Raw genomic sequence first — 18161 nt, forward strand, 5'->3', positions numbered from 1 at the left:
AGGCAGACTCTGCTGCAACCTCTGCCCGGCGTGTGTTTCTGCAGAGCGGGGATGATGAGGAGTACCAGCGCATCTACACCACGAAGATCAAGCCACGGCTGAAGTCGGAAGACGGAGTGGAAGGAGACCTTGGGGAGACCCAGAGCCGCACCATCACGGTGACCAGAAGAGTCACGGCCTACACTGTGGATGTGACCGGCCGGGAAGGAGCCAAGGACATAGACATCAGTAGCCCTGAATTCAAGATCAAGATTCCAAGACATGAACGGACTGAAATCTCCAATGTGGATGTGGAGACCCAGTCTGGAAAGACCGTGATCAGACTGCCCTCGGGCTCGGGGGCAGCCTCTCCAACGCCAGGCTCTGCTGTGGATATCCGAGCAGGGGCCATTTCTGCTTCAGGACCAGAGCTCCAAGGTGCTGGCCACTCAAAGCTCCAGGTCACCATGCCTGGGATAAAGGTGGGAGGCTCAGGTGTCAATGTCAGTACAAAGGGCTTGGACTTGGGTGGCAGAGGAGGGGTCCAAGTTCCAGCAGTGGACATTTCATCTTCTCTTGGGGGTGGGGCAGTAGAGGTGCAGGGCCCATCTCTGGAGAGTGGTGATCATGGCAAAATTAAAATTCCCACCATGAAGGTGCCGAAATTTGGTGTCTTGACAGGGCCTGAGGGCCAGACGCCCGAGGCAGGGCTGAGGGTTTCTGCACCTGAAGTGTCTGTGGGGCACAAGGGCGGCAAGCCAGGCTTGACTATTCAAGCCCCTCAGCTGGAAGTCAGCGTGCCCTCTGCCAATATTGAGGGCCTTGAGGGGAAGCTGAAGGGGCCCCAAATCACTGGGCCATCACTTGAGGGTGACCTAGGCCTGAAAGGTGCCAAGCCACAGGGGCGCATTGGGGTCGACGCCTCTGCTCCCCAAATTGGGGGTAGCATCACTGGCCCCAGTGTGGAAGTTCAGGCCCCTGACATTGATGTTCAGGGGCCTGGGAGCAAACTGAACGTGCCCAAAATGAAAGTCCCCAAGTTCTCTGTATCAGGTGCAAAGGGAGAGGAAACTGGGATTGATGTGACACTGCCTACAGGTGAAGTGACTGTTCCTGGGGTCTCTGGGGATGTCAGCCTGCCTGAGATTGCTACTGGTGGGCTGGAAGGAAAGATGAAAGGTACTAAAGTCAAGACTCCTGAAATGATTATTCAGAAACCTAAAATCTCCATGCAGGATGTGGATCTGAGCCTTGGGTCTCCTAAACTGAAAGGAGATATTAAGGTTTCTGCTCCTGGGGTGCAAGGTGATGTTAAAGGCCCTCAAGTGGCAGTTAAAGGCCCCAGAGTGGACATAGAGACCCCAAACCTAGAGGGAACCTTGACAGGCCCCAGGCTTGGCAGTCCTTCTGGGAAAACCGGAACCTGTAGGATCTCTATGGCAGAAGTAGACTTAAATGTGGCCACACCTAAAGTGAAAGGGGGTGTAGATGTTACACTCCCCAAAGTAGAAGGGAAAGTCAAAGTCCCTGAAGTTGATGTCAAAGGCCCCAAAGTGGACATCAGTGCCCCAGATGTCGAAGCACATGGCCCAGAATGGAACCTGAAAATGCCCAAGATGAAAATGCCCACGTTCAGCACTCCAGGAGCCAAAGGGGAAGGTCCAGATGTGCATATGACTCTACCCAAAGGAGATGTCAGTATTTCAGGGCCCAAGGTCAGTGTGGAAGCCCCAGATGTCAACATAGAGGGTCTGGGGGGGAAGCTTAAAGGCCGCCCTGATGTTAAGCTGCCTGATATGAGTGTCAAGACACCAAAGATCTCCATGCCTGATGTAGATTTGCACGTGAAAGGTACAAAGGTGAAGGGAGAGTATGATGTAACTGTACCAAAGCTTGAAGGAGAACTCAAAGGCCCAAAAGTGAACATTGATGCCCCAGATGTGGATGTTCATGGCCCAGACTGGCACTTGAAGATGCCCAAGATGAAAATACCCAAATTCAGTGCGCCAGGGTTCAAAGCAGAGGGCCCAGAAGTGGATGTGAACCTGCCCAAGGCTGATGTGGACATTTCCGGGCCCAAGGTAGATGTTAGTGTTCCTGATGTGAGCATTGAGGGACCAGAAGGGAAATTGAAAGGGCCCAAGTTTAAGATGCCTGAGATGAACATCAAAGTCCCCAAGATCTCCATGCCTGATGTGGACTTACATTTGAAAGGCCCTAACGTAAAGGGAGAATATGATGTCACAATGCCAAAGGTTGAAAGTGAGATTAAAGTTCCTGATGTTGAACTTAAAAGTGCCAAAGTGGACATCGATGCCCCAGATGTGGAGGTTCAAGGTCCAGACTGGCACCTGAAGATGCCCAAGATGAAAATGCCCAAGTTCAGCATGCCTGGCTTCAAAGCAGAGGGCCCAGAAGTGGATGTGAACCTGCCCAAGGCTGAAGTTGACATCTCAGGACCCAAGGTGGATGTTGAAGTTCCAGATGTGAATATTGAAGGACCTGAAGGAAAGCTGAAGGGCCCCAAGTTCAAGATGCCAGAGATGAATATCAAGGCCCCCAAGATCTCCATGCCTGATGTGGACTTGCATATGAAAGGTCCTAAAGTAAAGGGAGAATATGATGTGACAGTGCCAAAGCTGGAAGGGGAGCTGAAAGGCCCAAAAGTAGATGTCAGTGCCCCAGATGTTGAAATGCAGGGTCCTGACTGGAACTTGAAGATGCCAAAGATTAAAATGCCCAAATTTAGCATGCCCAGCCTCAAAGGAGAGGGGCCAGAATTGGATGTGAACCTGTCCAAAGCGAATGTGGACATTTCTGCACCAAAAGTAGACCTTAGTGCTCCAGATCTGAGCCTTGAAGGACCTGAAGGGAAGTTGAAAGGCCCCAAGTTTAAGATGCCTGAGATGCACTTCAAAGCTCCTAAGATGTCTCTGCCAGATGTTGACCTGGATCTTAAAGGACCCAAAATGAAAGGAAATGTAGATATTTCTGCACCAAAGATAGAGGGTGAGATGCAGGTTCCAGATGTGGACATCAGAGGTCCCAAGGTAGACATTAAAGCACCAGATGTGGAAGGCCAAGGCCCAGACTGGAGCCTGAAAATACCCAAGATGAAAATGCCCAAGTTCAGCATGCCCAGTCTCAAAGGTGAGGGCCCAGAAGTGGATGTGAACTTGCCTAAGGCTGACATTGCTGTCTCAGGACCCAAGGTGGACATTGAAGCCCCAGATGTGAGCCTCGAAGGTCCAGAAGGGAAACTGAAGGGTCCCAAGTTTAAGATGCCTGAGATGCACTTCAAGACCCCCAAGATCTCCATGCCTGATGTGGACTTACACTTAAAAGGCCCTAAAGTCAAAGGGGATGTGGATTTGTCTGTGCCCAAGGTAGAAGGTGAAATGAAAGTGCCAGATGTTGACATCAAAGGACCCAAAGTGGACATTGATGCCCCGGATGTGGATGTTCATGGCCCAGACTGGCACCTGAAGATGCCCAAGATGAAAATGCCCAAGTTCAGCATGCCTGGCTTCAAAGCAGAGGGCCCTGAAGTGGATGTGAACCTGCCCAAGGCCGACATTGATGTCTCAGGACCCAAGGTGGATGTTGAAGTCCCAGATGTGAGCCTTGAGGGCCCGGAAGGAAAGCTGAAGGGCCCCAAGTTTAAGATGCCTGAGATGCACTTCAAGACCCCCAAGATCTCCATGCCTGATGTGGACCTGAATCTTAAGGGGCCAAAACTGAAGGGAGATGTGGATGTGTCCTTGCCTGAGGTAGAAGGTGACATGAAAGTGCTAGATGTTGATATCAAAGGGCCCAAAGTTGACATTAGTGCTCCAGATGTGGATGTTCATGGCCCAGACTGGCACCTAAAGATGCCCAAGGTGAAAATGCCCAAGTTCAGCATGCCTGGCTTCAAAGGAGAGGGCCCTGAAGTGGATGTGAAGCTGCCCAAGGCTGACCTTGATGTCTCAGGACCCAAGGTGGATGTTGAAGTTCCAGATGTGAATATCGAAGGTCCAGATGCAAAACTAAAAGGTCCTAAATTCAAGATGCCAGAAATGAATATAAAGCCTCAGAAGATATCCATGCCAGATGTGGGTTTGCATTTGAAAGGTCCTAAAATGAAAGATTATGATGTTACAGTTCCAAAAGTAGAAGGAGAGATAAAAGCTCCCGATGTTGACATCAAAGGCCCAAAAGTTGACATTAATGCACCAGATGTGGAGGTTCATGGCCCAGACTGGCACCTGAAGATGCCCAAGGTGAAAATGCCCAAGTTCAGCATGCCTGGCTTCAAAGGAGAGGGCCCTGAAGTGGATGTGAACCTGCCCAAGGCTGACATTGGTGTTTCGGGACCCAAGGTGGACATTGATGTTCCAGATGTGAATCTTGAAACTCCAGAGGGAAAACTAAAAGGCCCTAAGTTCAAGATGCCAAGCATGAATATACAGACACACAAAATATCTATGCCTGATGTTGGGCTTAATTTGAAAGCTCCTAAACTGAAAACTGATGTAGATGTTTCCCTTCCCAAAGTGGAAGGAGATTTGAAGGGTCCTGAAATTGATGTGAAAGCCCCTAAGATGGATGTGAATGTTGGTGATATTGATATTGAAGGTCCAGAAGGGAAGTTGAAGGGCCCCAAGTTTAAGATGCCTGAGATGCATTTCAAGACCCCCAAGATCTCCATGCCGGATGTGGACTTACACTTGAAGGGCCCCAAAGTCAAAGGGGATGTGGATGTGTCTGTGCCCAAGGTAGAAGGTGAAATGAAAGTGCCGGATGTTGACATCAAAGGACCCAAAGTGGACATTGATGCCCCAGATGTGGAGGTTCAAGGCCCAGATTGGCATCTGAAGATGCCCAAGATGAAAATGCCCAAGTTCAGTATGCCCGGCTTCAAAGCAGAGGGCCCCGAAGTGGATGTGAATCTGCCAAAGGCTGACATTGATGTGTCTGGACCCAGTGTGGACATTGATGCTCCTGATTTGGATATTGAGGGACCAGAAGGAAAGTTGAAAGGCTCCAAATTTAAGATGCCCAAGTTGAATATAAAAGCTCCCAAGATCTCCATGCCAGATGTGGACTTGAATTTGAAGGGACCCAAACTGAAGGGAGAGATAGATGCTTCTGTGCCAGAACTGGAAGGTGATCTCAGAGGGCCGCAAGTTGATATCAAAGGTCCTTCTGTGGGAGCGGAGGTGCCTGATGTTGATCTGGAGTGTCCTGATGCAAAGTTGAAAGGGCCCAAGTTTAAGATGCCTGAGATGCACTTCAAGGCCCCCAAGATCTCCATGCCTGATGTGGACTTACACTTGAAAGGCCGCAAAGTCAAAGGGGATGTGGATGTGTCTGTGCCCAAGGTAGAAGGTGAAATGAAAGTGCCAGATGTTGACATCAAAGGACCCAAAGTGGACATTGATGCCCCAGATGTGGATGTTCATGGCCCAGACTGGCACCTGAAGATGCCCAAGATGAAAATGCCCAAGTTCAGCATGCCTGGCTTCAAAGCAGAGGGCCCTGAAGTGGATGTGAACCTGCCCAAGGCTGATGTCGATGTCTCAGGACCCAAGGTGGACGTTGAAGTTCCAGATGTGAGCCTTGAAGGTCCAGAAGGGAAGCTGAAGGGCCCCAAGTTTAAGATGCCTGAGATGCACTTCAAGACCCCCAAGATCTCCATGCCAGATGTGGACTTACACTTGAAAGGCCCCAAAATCAAAGGGGATGTGGATGTGTCTGTACCAAAATTGGAAGGAGATTTAACAGGCCCCAGTGTGGATGTGGAGGTGCCTGATGTTGAGCTGGAGTGTCCTGATGCAAAGTTGAAAGGCCCTAAATTTAAGATGCCAGACATGCACTTCAAGACTCCCAAGATCTCCATGCCGGATGTGGACTTACACTTGAAAGGCCCTAAAGTCAAAGGGGATGTGGATGTGTCTGTACCAAAATTGGAGGGAGATTTAACAGGCCCCAGTGTAGATGTGGAGGTGCCTGATGTTGAGCTGGAGTGTCCTGATGCAAAGTTGAAAGGGCCCAAGTTTAAGATGCCTGAGATGCACTTCAAGACCCCCAAGATCTCCATGCCGGATGTGAACTTAAACTTGAAAGGCCCCAGAGTCAAAGGGGATGTGGATGTGTCTGTGCCCAAGGTAGAAGGTGAAATGAAAGTGCCAGATGTTGACATCAAAGGGCCCAAAGTGGACATTGATGCCCCAGATGTGGATGTTCATGGCCCAGACTGGCACCTGAAGATGCCCAAGATGAAAATGCCCAAGTTCAGCATGCCTGGCTTCAAAGCAGAGGGCCCTGAAGTGGATGTGAACTTACCCAAGGCTGACATTGATGTCTCAGGACCCAAGGTGGATGTCGAAGTCCCAGATGTGAGCCTTGAATGTCCAGAAGGGAAGCTGAAGGGCCCCAAGTTTAAGATGCCTGAGATGCACTTTAAGACCCCCAAGATCTCCATGCCTGATGTCGATTTCAATTTAAAGGGACCCAAAATCAAAGGAGATGTTGACGTTTCTGCCCCAAAGCTGGAAGGAGACTTAAAAGGTCCAGAATTGGATGTCAAAGGTCCCAAATTAGATGCTGACATGCCAGAAGTAGCTGTGGAAGGCCCAAATGGCAAGTGGAAAACTCCTAAGTTCAAGATGCCAGATATGCACTTTAAAGCTCCCAAAATCTCTATGCCAGACCTCGATCTACACTTGAAGGGCCCCAAGGCAAAAGGAGAGGTGGATGTAGATGTTCCCAAATTGGAAGGGGAACTTAAAGGGCCACATGTGGACGTCAGTGGGCCAGACATTGACATTGAGGGACCAGAGGGCAAACTGAAAGGCCCTAAGTTCAAGATGCCTGATATGCATTTCAAAGCCCCCAGTATTTCTATGCCGGATGTTGACCTAAATCTCAAAGGACCCCAAATCAAGGGGGATGTAGATGTGTCTGTGCCTCAGGTAGAAGGTAAAATTGAAGTACCAGATGTGAACATCAAGGGACCCAAAGTTGATGTAAATGCCCCCGATGTCCAAGGTCCAGACTGGCACCTAAAGATGCCCAAGATGAAAATGCCCAAGTTCAGCATGCCTGGCTTCAAAGCAGAGGGCCCTGAAGTGGGTGTAAACCTGCCCAAGGCCGACATTGATGTCTCAGGACCCAAAGTGGACATTGAAGGCCCTGATGTTAACATTGAAGGACCAGACGGAAAGTTGAAAGGGCCTAAGTTCAAGATGCCAGAGATGAACATCAAAGCCCCCAAGATCTCCATGCCTGACTTTGATTTGCATCTGAAAGGTCCCAAGGTGAAGGGCGATGTGGATGTTTCTCTGCCCAAAGTGGAAGGCGACCTCAAGGGCCCCGAAGTTGACATTAAGGGGCCCAAAGTGGATATCGATGCCCCAGATGTGGGTGTTCAAGGCCCAGACTGGCACCTGAAGATGCCCAAGGTGAAAATGCCAAAGTTCAGCATGCCTGGCTTCAAGGGAGAGGGCCCAGATGTGGATGTGAAGCTGCCCAAGGCTGACATTGATGTCTCGGGACCCAAAGTGGACATTGAAGGCCCTGATGTTAACATTGAAGGGCCGGAGGGAAAATTGAAAGGGCCTAAGTTCAAGATGCCAGAGATGAACATCAAAGCCCCCAAGATCTCCATGCCTGACTTTGACTTAAACCTGAAAGGCCCCAAAGTAAAGGGTGATGTGGATGTTTCCCTTCCTAAAGTGGAAGGTGACCTCAAGGGCCCAGAAGTTGATATCAAGGGCCCAAAAGTGGACATTGACGCACCTGATGTTGATGTTCATGGCCCAGACTGGCACCTAAAGATGCCCAAGATAAAAATGCCCAAGATCAGCATGCCTGGCTTCAAAGGAGAGGGTCCAGATGTGGATGTGAACCTACCCAAGGCTGACCTTGATGTCTCAGGACCGAAAGTGGATGTTGAGTGTCCCGATGTGAATATTGAAGGACCTGAAGGAAAGTGGAAAAGTCCAAAGTTTAAGATGCCTGAGATGCATTTTAAGACTCCAAAGATATCCATGCCGGATATTGACCTGAATCTCACAGGTCCAAAAATAAAAGGAGATGTGGACGTTACAGGCCCTAAGGTAGAGGGAGATCTGAAAGGTCCTGAAGTTGACCTCAAAGGCCCCAAAGTGGACATTGATGTCCCAGATGTTAATGTTCAGGGTCCAGACTGGCACCTGAAGATGCCCAAGATGAAAATGCCCAAGTTCAGCATGCCTGGCTTCAAAGCAGAGGGCCCAGATGTGGATGTGAACCTGCCCAAGGCTGACATTGATGTCTCAGGACCCAAAGTGGACATTGAAGGCCCTGATGTTAACATTGAAGGACCAGACGGAAAGTTGAAAGGGCCTAAGTTCAAGATGCCAGAGATGAACATCAAAGCCCCCAAGATCTCCATGCCTGACTTTGATTTGCATCTGAAAGGTCCCAAGGTGAAGGGCGATGTGGATGTTTCTCTGCCCAAAGTGGAAGGCGACCTCAAGGGCCCCGAAGTTGACATCAAGGGCCCCAAAGTGGACATTGATGTCCCGGATGTGGATGTTCAAGGCCCAGACTGGCACCTAAAAATGCCCAAGGTGAAAATGCCCAAGTTCAGCATGCCTGGTTTCAAAGGAGAGGGCCCAGATGTGGATGTGAACCTGCCCAAGGCTGACATTGACGTCTCAGGACCCAAAGTGGACATTGATGTTCCAGATGTGAATATCGAAGGTCCAGAGGGAAAGTTAAAAGGTCCCAAGTTCAAGATGCCTGAGATGAATATCAAAGCCCCCAAGATCTCCATGCCTGACATTGATCTTCACCTGAAAGGCCCCAAGGTGAAGGGTGATGTGGATGTGTCTCTGCCCAAAGTGGAAGGTGACGTGAAAGTTCCTGATGTGGATATTAAAGGCCCCAAAGTGGACATTGATGCCCCAGATGTGGACGTTCAAGGCCCAGACTGGCACCTGAAGATGCCTAAGATAAAAATGCCGAAGATCAGCATGCCTGGCTTCAAAGGAGAAGGTCCAGAAGTGGATGTGAACCTGCCCAAGGCTGACCTTGACATCTCAGGACCCAAGGTGGACATTGATGTTCCAGATATGAATATTGAAGGTCCAGATACAAAACTGAAGGGCCCTAAATTCAAGATGCCAGAGATGAACATCAAAGCTCCTAAAATATCAATGCCTGATTTAGACCTCAATCTTAAAGGCCCTAAGATGAAAGGAGAGGTGGATGTTTCACTTCCAAATGTAGAAGGTGATTTGAAAGGACCTGCTCTTGACGTAAAGGGCCCAAAGATAGATGTAGATGCTCCAGATATTGACATTCATGGCCCAGATGCCAAATTAAAAGGTCCAAAACTGAAGATGCCTGACATGCATGTAAACATGCCTAAGATCTCCATGCCAGAAATTGACTTGAATTTGAAAGGCTCAAAGCTTAAAGGAGATGTCGATGTCTCTGGGCCCAAGTTGGAAGGTGACATTAAAGCTCCCGGTTTGGATATAAAGGGCCCAGAAGTGGACGTTTCTGGTCCTAAGCTTAATATTGAAGGCAAGTCAAAGAAATCTCGTTTTAAGCTTCCCAAATTTAATTTTTCAGGCTCCAAAGTTCAGACACCTGAGGTGGATGTCAAAGGTAAAAAGCCAGATATTGACATAACAGGTCCAAAAGTTGATATTAATGCTCCTGATGTCGAGGTCCAAGGAAAAGTGAAAGGATCCAAGTTTAAAATGCCTTTCCTGAGTATTTCATCTCCCAAAGTTTCTGTGCCTGATGTGGAGCTAAATTTGAAAGGTCCTAAAGTCAAAGGAGACTTAGATGTTGCAGGTCCCAATTTAGAGGGTGACTTGAAAGGCCCCAAAGTGGATATTAAGGCACCAGAAGTCAATCTAAATGCACCTGAGGTGGACGTTCATGGTCCAGACTGGAATCTGAAAATGCCCAAGATGAAAATGCCCAAATTCAGTGTGCCTGGCTTAAAAGCAGAAGGGCCAGATGTAGCTTTGGATCTGCCAAAAGGAGACATCAACATAGAGGGCCCAAGTATGAACATTGAGGGCCCAGAACTCAATGTGGAAGGTCCAGAGGGAGGCTTGAAAGGCCCCAAATTCAAGATGCCTGACATGAATGTCAAAGCTCCCAAGATCTCCATGCCTGACCTTGACTTCAACTTGAAGGGCCCCAAGGTGAAAGGTGATGTGGATGTTTCTCTTCCCAAACTTGAAGGGGATCTGAAAGGGCCAGAGGTTGATATCAAAGGCCCTAAAGTGGACATCAGTGCCCCAGATGTGGATGTTCATGGTCCAGACTGGCATCTGAAGATGCCCAAAGTGAAAATGCCCAAGTTCAGCATGCCTGGCTTCAAAGGAGAGGGCCCAGAAGTGGATGTGAACCTGCCCAAGGCTGACCTTGACGTCTCAGGACCCAAGGTGGACATTGATGTTCCAGATGTGAATATTGAAGGTCCAGATGCAAAGCTGAAGGGCCCCAAGTTCAAGATGCCAGAGATGAACATCAAAGCCCCCAAGATCTCCATGCCTGACTTTGACCTGAACTTGAAGGGACCGAAAATGAAGGGCGATGTGGATGTTTCCCTTCCTAAAGTGGAAGGTGACCTCAAGGGCCCAGAAGTTGACATCAAGGGCCCCAAAGTGGACATTGACACTCCTGACATTAACATTGAAGGCCCAGAGGGTAAATTGAAGGGACCCAAATTTAAGGTACCAGAGATGCATCTGAAGTCTCCCAAAATATCGATGCCTGACATTGATTTAAACCTGAAGGGCCCCAAGGTGAAGGGCGATGTGGACGTTTCTCTGCCCAAAGTGGAAGGCGACCTTAAGGGCCCTGAAGTTGACATCAAAGGCCCCAAAGTGGACATTAATGCTCCGGATGTGGATGTTCAAGGCCCAGACTGGCACCTGAAGATGCCCAAGGTGAAAATGCCCAAGTTCAGCATGCCTGGTTTCAAAGGAGAGGGCCCAGATGTGGATGTGAACCTGCCCAAGGCTGACATTGATGTCTCAGGCCCCAAGGTGGACATTGATGTTCCAGATGTGAATATCGAAGGGCCAGAGGGAAAGTTGAAAGGGCCTAAGTTCAAGATGCCTGAAATGAACATCAAAGCCCCCAAGATCTCCATGCCTGACATTGATCTTCACCTGAAAGGCCCCAAGGTGAAGAGTGACGTGGATGTGTCTCTGCCCAAAGTGGAAGGTGATGTGAAAGTTCCTGACGTGGATATTAAAGGCCCCAAAGTGGATATTAATGCCCCAGATGTGGACGTTCAAGGCCCAGACTGGCACCTGAAGATGCCTAAGATAAAAATGCCGAAGATCAGCATGCCTGGCTTCAAAGGAGAAGGTCCAGAAGTGGATGTGAACCTGCCCAAGGCTGACATTGACGTCTCAGGGCCCAAGGTGGACATTGATGTTCCAGATGTGAATATCGAAGGTCCAGATGCGAAACTGAAGGGCCCTAAATTCAAGATGCCAGAGATGAACATCAAAGCTCCCAAGATCTCCATGCCTGATTTTGATTTGCATTTGAAAGGCCCTAAGGTGAAAGGAGATGTGGATGTTTCTCTGCCTAAGATGGAAGGTGATCTAAAGGCCCCTGAAGTTGACATCAAGGGCCCCAAAGTGGACATTGATGCCCCAGATGTGGATGTTCATGGTCCAGACTGGCACCTGAAGATGCCCAAGGTGAAAATGCCCAAATTCAGCATGCCAGGATTTAAAGGAGAGGGCCCAGAAGTGGATGTTAATTTGCCCAAAGCTGACATTGATGTCTCAGGACCCAAAGTGGACATTGACACTCCTGATATTGACATTCATGGTCCAGAAGGGAAACTGAAGGGCCCCAAATTTAAAATGCCTGACCTGCACCTCAAGGCACCGAAGATCTCTATGCCGGAAGTTGACCTGAATCTGAAAGGTCCAAAGGTGAAGGGTGATGTGGACGTTTCTCTGCCCAAAGTGGAAGGTGACTTCAAGGGCCCCGAAGTTGACATCAAGGGCCCCAAAGTGGACGTTGATGTCCCAGATGTGGATGTTCAAGGCCCAGACTGGCACCTAAAAATGCCCAAAGTGAAAATGCCCAAGTTCAGCATGCCTGGTTTTAAAGGAGAGGGCCCAGAAGTGGATGTGAACCTGCCCAAGGCTGACCTTGACGTCTCAGGACCCAAGGTGGACATTGATGTTCCAGATGTGAATATCGAAGGTCCAGATGCGAAACTGAAGGGCCCCAAGTTCAAGATGCCAGAGATGAACATCAAAGCCCCCAAGATCTCCATGCCTGACTTTGATTTGCATCTGAAAGGCCCCAAGGTGAAGGGCGATGTGGATGTTTCCCTTCCTAAAGTGGAAGGCGACCTCAAGGGCCCAGAAGTTGACATCAAGGGCCCCAAAGTGGACATCGACGCCCCTGATGTGGATGTTCAAGGCCCAGACTGGCACCTGAAGATGCCCAAGGTGAAAATGCCCAAGTTCAGCATGCCAGGATTCAAAGGGGAGGGCCCAGATGTGGATGTGAACCTGCCCAAGGCTGATATTGACATCTCTGCCCCCAAAGTGGACATTGATGCCCCTGATGTCAGTATTGAAGGTCCAGATGCAAAACTGAAGGGCCCAAAGTTCAAGATGCCAGAGATGAACATCAAGGCCCCGAAGATCTCCATGCCTGACCTTGACTTTAACTTGAAGGGCCCCAAAGTGAAGGGTGATGTGGGTGTCTCTCTACCCAAAGTGGAAGGTGATCTCAAGGGCCCTGAAATTGACATAAAAGGCCCCAGTTTGGACATGGACACCCCTGATGTCAATATTGGAGGTCCGGAAGGAAAACTGAAGGGGCCCAAATTTAAGATGCCTGAGATGAACATCAAAGCCCCCAAGATCTCCATGCCTGACTTTGACTTGCATCTGAAAGGTCCAAAAGCAAAGGGCGATGTGGATGTTTCACTACCTAAGCTGGAAGGTGATCTGAAAGGGCCAGAGGTAGACATCGAAGGTCCTGAAGGGAAGCTCAAAGGTCCCAAGTTTAAGATGCCTGATGTTCATTTCAAAACCCCACAAATCTCCATGAGTGACATTGATTTGAATTTGAAAGGACCTAAGATAAAAGGAGATATGGACATTTCCGTTCCTAAACTGGAAGGAGATCTGAAAGGTCCCCAAGTGGATGTCAAAGGCCCTAAAGTGGACATTGACACTCCTGATATTGACATTCATGGTCCAGAAGGGAAACTGAAGGGCCCCAAATTTAAAATGCCTGACCTGCACCTCAAGGCACCGAAGATCTCTATGCCTGAAGTTGACCTGAATCTGAAAGGTCCAAAGGTGAAGGGCGATGTGGACATTTCTCTGCCCAAAGTGGAAGGCGACCTCAAGGGCCCCGAAGTTGACATCAGGGGCCCCAAAGTGGACGTTGATGTTCCAGATGTGGATGTTCAAGGCCCAGACTGGCACCTAAAAATGCCCAAAGTGAAAATGCCCAAGTTCAGCATGCCTGGCTTCAAAGGAGAGGGCCCAGAAGTGGATGTGAACCTGCCCAAGGCTGACTTTGATGTCTCAGGACCCAAGGTGGACATTGATGTTCCAGATGTGAATATCGAAGGTCCAGATGCGAAACTGAAGGGCCCCAAGTTCAAGATGCCAGAGATGAACATCAAAGCCCCCAAGATCTCCATGCCTGACTTTGACTTAAACCTGAAAGGCCCCAAAGTGAAGGGCGATGTGGATGTTTCCCTTCCTAAAGTGGAAGGCGATCTCAAGGGCCCAGAAGTTGACATCAAGGGCCCAAAAGTGGACATCGACGCCCCTGATGTGGATGTTCAAGGCCCAGATTGGCACCTGAAGATGCCCAAGGTGAAAATGCCCAAATTCAGCATGCCCGGCTTCAAAGGAGAAGGCCCAGATGTGGATGTGAATCTGCCCAAGGCCGACATCGATGTCTCGGGACCCAAGGTGGACATTGATGTTCCAGATGTGAATATCGAAGGTCCAGATGCAAAACTGAAGGGCCCCAAGTTCAAGATGCCTGAAATTAATATCAAAGCTCCCAAGATCTCCATACCTGATGTTGACCTAGATTTGAAAGGACCCAAAGTAAAAGGAGAGTATGATGTGTCTGTCCCTAAGGTTGAAGGGACTTTGAAAGGCCCAGAAGTAGACCTTAAAGGTCCAAACCTGGATTTCGAAGGCCCCAATGCCAAACTCAGTGGCCCATCTTTGAAGATGCCATCACTGGAGATATCTGCTCCTAAAGTAACTGCTCCTGATGTTGATTTGCATCTCAAGGCACCAAAAATTGGATTTTCAGGTCCGAAGTTAGAAGGTGGTGAAGTGGACCTCAAGGGACCCAAAGTTGAAGCTCCAAGCTTAGATGTACACATGGACAGCCCAGATATTAACATTGAAGGGCCAGATGTTAAAATCCCCAAATTTAAGAAACCCAAGTTTGGATTTGGGGCAAAAAGTCCCAAAGCTGACATCAAGTCACCTTCACTAGATGTCACTGTTCCTGAGGCAGAGCTGAACCTTGAGACTCCTGAAATTAGTGTTGGTGGCAAGGGGAAGAAAAGTAAGTTTAAAATGCCTAAAATTCATATGAGCGGTCCTAAAATTAAGGCCAAAAAACAGGGATTTGACCTGAGTGTTCCTGGGGCTGAAATTGATGCCAGTCTCAAGGCTCCCGATGTAGATGTCAACATCGCAGGGCCGGACGCCTCACTCAAAGTCGATGTGAAATCGCCGAAAACCAAGAAAACGATGTTTGGAAAAATGTACTTCCCAGATGTAGAGTTTGACATTAAATCACCTAAATTTAAAGCTGAGGCTCCTCTCCCTAGCCCCAAATTGGAGGGTGAACTCCAGGCACCTGATCTGGAACTTTCTTCACCAGGGATTCACGTCGAAGGTCCTGACATCAAGGCGAAGGCTCCCAAGGTCAAGATGCCAGGTGTGGACATCTCAGTGCCAAAAATAGAGGGTGACCTGAAAGGCCTCAAAGTGCAGGCAAACTTGGATGCACCTGACGTCAACATCGAAGGCCCAGATGCTAAAGTCAAAACACCTTCCTTCAGCGTTTCTGCCCCTCAAGTCTCCATCCCTGATGTGAATGTGAACTTGAAAGGACCAAAGATAAAGGGTGATGTCCCCAGCATGGGACTGGAAGGACCAGATGTAGATCTGCAAGGTCCAGAAGCAAAAATTAAGTTCCCCAAGTTTTCCATGCCCAAGATCGGCATCCCTGGTGTGAAAATGGAGGGTGGGGGAGCCGACGTCCATGCTCAGCTACCCTCTGTTGAAGGAGACTTGAGAGGACCAGATGTTAAGCTCGAAGGGCCCAATGTTTCTCTAAAGGGGCCGGGAGTAGACTTGCCTTCAGTGAACCTCTCTATGCCAAAAGTCTCTGGGCCTGACCTTGATCTGAACTTGAAAGGACCAAGTTTGAAGGGAGACCTGGATGCATCTGTTCCCAGCATGAAGGTGCATGCCCCAGGGCTCGACCTCAGCGGGGTCGGTGGCAAAGTGCAGGTGGGAGGAGACGGTGTGAAAGTGCCAGGGATCGATGCCACAACAAAGCTTAACGTTGGGGCACCAGATGTGACACTGAGGGGACCAAGCCTGCAGGGAGACCTGGCTGTCTCTGGTGACATCAAATGCCCTAAAGTATCCGTAGGAGCTCCTGATCTAAGCTTGGAGGCATCCGAAGGCAGCATTAAACTTCCCAAAATGAAGCTGCCCCAATTTGGCGTCTCTGCTCCAGGGTCCGACTTGCACGTTAATGCCAAGGGGCCACAGGTTTCTGGAGAACTGAAGGGGCCAGGTGTGGATGTGAACTTGAAAGGGCCTCAGATTTCAGCACCGAATGTGGACTTTAACTTGGAAGGACCAAAAGTGAAAGGGAGCCTTGGGGCCACTGGTGAGATCAAAGGCCCCACTGTTGGAGGAGGTGTTCCAGGCATCAGTGTTCAAGGCCTAGAAGGAAACCTCCAGATGCCTGGAATTAAGTCCTCTGGATGTGATGTGAACCTGCCAGGTGTGAATGTGAAACTCCCAGCTGGGCAGATTTCTGGTCCTGAAATCAAAGGTGGTCTGAAAGGTTCAGAAGTAGGTTTCCACGGGCCTGCTCCCGATATCAGTGTGAAGGGGCCTTCCTTTAATATGACATCTCCTGAGTCAGATTTTGCCATCAACTTGAAGGGCCCAAAAATCAAAGGAGGGGTGGATGTTTCAGGGGGTGTCAGTGCCCCAGACATCAGCCTCAGTGAAGGGCATGTGAGTGTTAAAGGTTCCGGGGGTGAGTGGAAGGGACCCCAGGTCTCCTCTGCTCTCAACTTGGACACATCTAAGTTTGCTGGGGGCCTTCATTTCTCAGGACCAAAGGTGGAAGGAGGTGTGAAAGGAGGTCACATTGGACTCCAGGCTCCTGGGCTGAGTATGTCTGGGCCTCAAGGTCACTTGGAAAGTGGATCTGGAAAAGTAACATTCCCTAAAATGAAGATCCCCAAATTTACCTTCTCTGGCCGTGAGCTGGTTGGCAGAGAAGTGGGGGTGGATGTTCACTTCCCTAAAGCAGAGGCCAGTGTCCAAGCTGGTGCTGGAGATGGCGAGTGGGAAGATTCTGAAGTCAAACTGAAAAAGTCCAAAATCAAAATGCCCAAGTTTAATTTTTCCAAACCTAAAGGGAAAGGTGGTGTCACTGGCTCACCAGAAGCATCCATTTCTGGGTCCAAAGGTGACCTGAAAAGTTCAAAGGCCAGTCTGGGCTCTCTGGAAGGAGAGGCAGAGGCCGAAGCCTCTTCACCAAAAGGCAAATTCTCCTTATTTAAAAGTAAGAAGCCACGGCACCGCTCAAATTCATTCAGTGATGAAAGAGAGTTCTCTGGACCTTCCACCCCGACGGGGACTCTGGAGTTTGAAGGTGGGGAGGTGTCACTGGAAGGCGGGAAAGTTAAAGGGAAACACGGGAAGCTGAAATTCGGTACCTTTGGTGGATTGGGGTCAAAGAGCAAAGGTCATTATGAGGTGACTGGGAGTGATGATGAGACAGGCAAGTTACAGGGGAGTGGGGTGTCCCTGGCCTCTAAGAAGTCCCGACTGTCTTCCTCTTCTAGCAATGACAGTGGGAATAAGGTTGGCATCCAGCTTCCTGAGGTGGAGCTGTCAGTTTCCACAAAGAAAGAGTAGCAGGCCTTTGTATGTGTGTACATATATATATATATATAACAAAACATCAGCCTTGGGTGTGTTCCTACATAAACTCCAAAGGGAAACACACCGACCGCCTCAGCAATCATGCAAAGATCTTGCCTGGCCCGGTGGCAAGCGCTGAAAAACTGACCGCCTGTAGGCTCCTGGAACTATACAGATAGGTAAAGAGTTCCAAGTTCGTCCAGCCCATGTGCAAAGTCAACAGTATTTGCCTTAAGATTTCATATATATATATATTTTTTGCATTGACTGCTGAGAGCTCCTGTTTACTACGCAAGCTTTTGTGTTTATTATCCTCATTTTTACTGAACGTTGTTAGTTTTGGGGTAATGGAAACCCACTTTTTCATTGTAATGACTCTGTGGGCTTTTGTTAGTAAGGGTGGGGGGGTGATGGGTTGCAGACGGAGGGCAGGTCTTCCTCTTTTCTGAGACTGGATCTGTTTAAACAGCAAACACCCACAGATGGCCCAGAGGTGGCGGCAGTCAGAGTGTGTGGGTATTTTTAGGGTTCTTTAGCGTTGCTTCTTTGACCAGGGGTGGTGGTCCCAGCCAGTTTGGTGCTGACGGTGAGAGGAAATTAGAACCTGTTTGCAAATTGTTCAACCCACCCCCTCAACATGAGGGGCTTCCATTTTCTGTGTTTCGTAAGGGAAATGTTTCCTTCAGGCCGCCATGTTCCTGATATTAGTTCTGATTTCTTTTTAACCAATGTTATCATGATTAAGAAAATTTCCAGCACTTTAATGGCCAATTAACTGAGAATGTAAGAAAATTGATGCTGTACAAGGCAAATAAAACTGTTTATTAACCTTGATGTCTCGTGCGTTTGTATTCTGCGTTGCGGGCGCGTGAAACCTGGGGAAGTGGCACAGCCAGCTGTGACTGTTCACACCGGATCCATCTGGTGGCATTGCTAGTTTCATCAGTGACAAGGCAGTGATCTTCGGGAGCTGGTGGG

At 49.1% G+C, this 18161-nt stretch overlaps 1 protein-coding gene across 4 annotated transcripts in view; it reads left to right on the forward strand.

The window, feature by feature from the left end:
* LOC105469441 (AHNAK nucleoprotein) overlaps positions 1–18161 on the forward strand; it is a 114941-nt gene that overhangs the window by 13552 nt on the left and 83228 nt on the right. For 3 of the 4 annotated variants that reach the window (XM_071074468.1, XM_071074470.1, XM_071074469.1), the window contains exon 5: positions 45–18017. The exons of the other annotated variant lie outside the window; for it this stretch is intronic. In XM_071074468.1, the coding sequence (XP_070930569.1) occupies positions 45–17177 (17133 nt within the window). In that variant the 3' untranslated portion in view covers positions 17178–18017. Of the gene's footprint in view, positions 1–44; positions 18018–18161 lie in introns of those variants that run through there. 4 annotated transcript variants of the gene reach the window in all.

The sequence above is a fragment of the Macaca nemestrina genome, chromosome 12 (assembly GCF_043159975.1).
Source record: "Macaca nemestrina isolate mMacNem1 chromosome 12, mMacNem.hap1, whole genome shotgun sequence".
Lineage (NCBI taxonomy): Eukaryota > Metazoa > Chordata > Mammalia > Primates > Cercopithecidae > Macaca > Macaca nemestrina.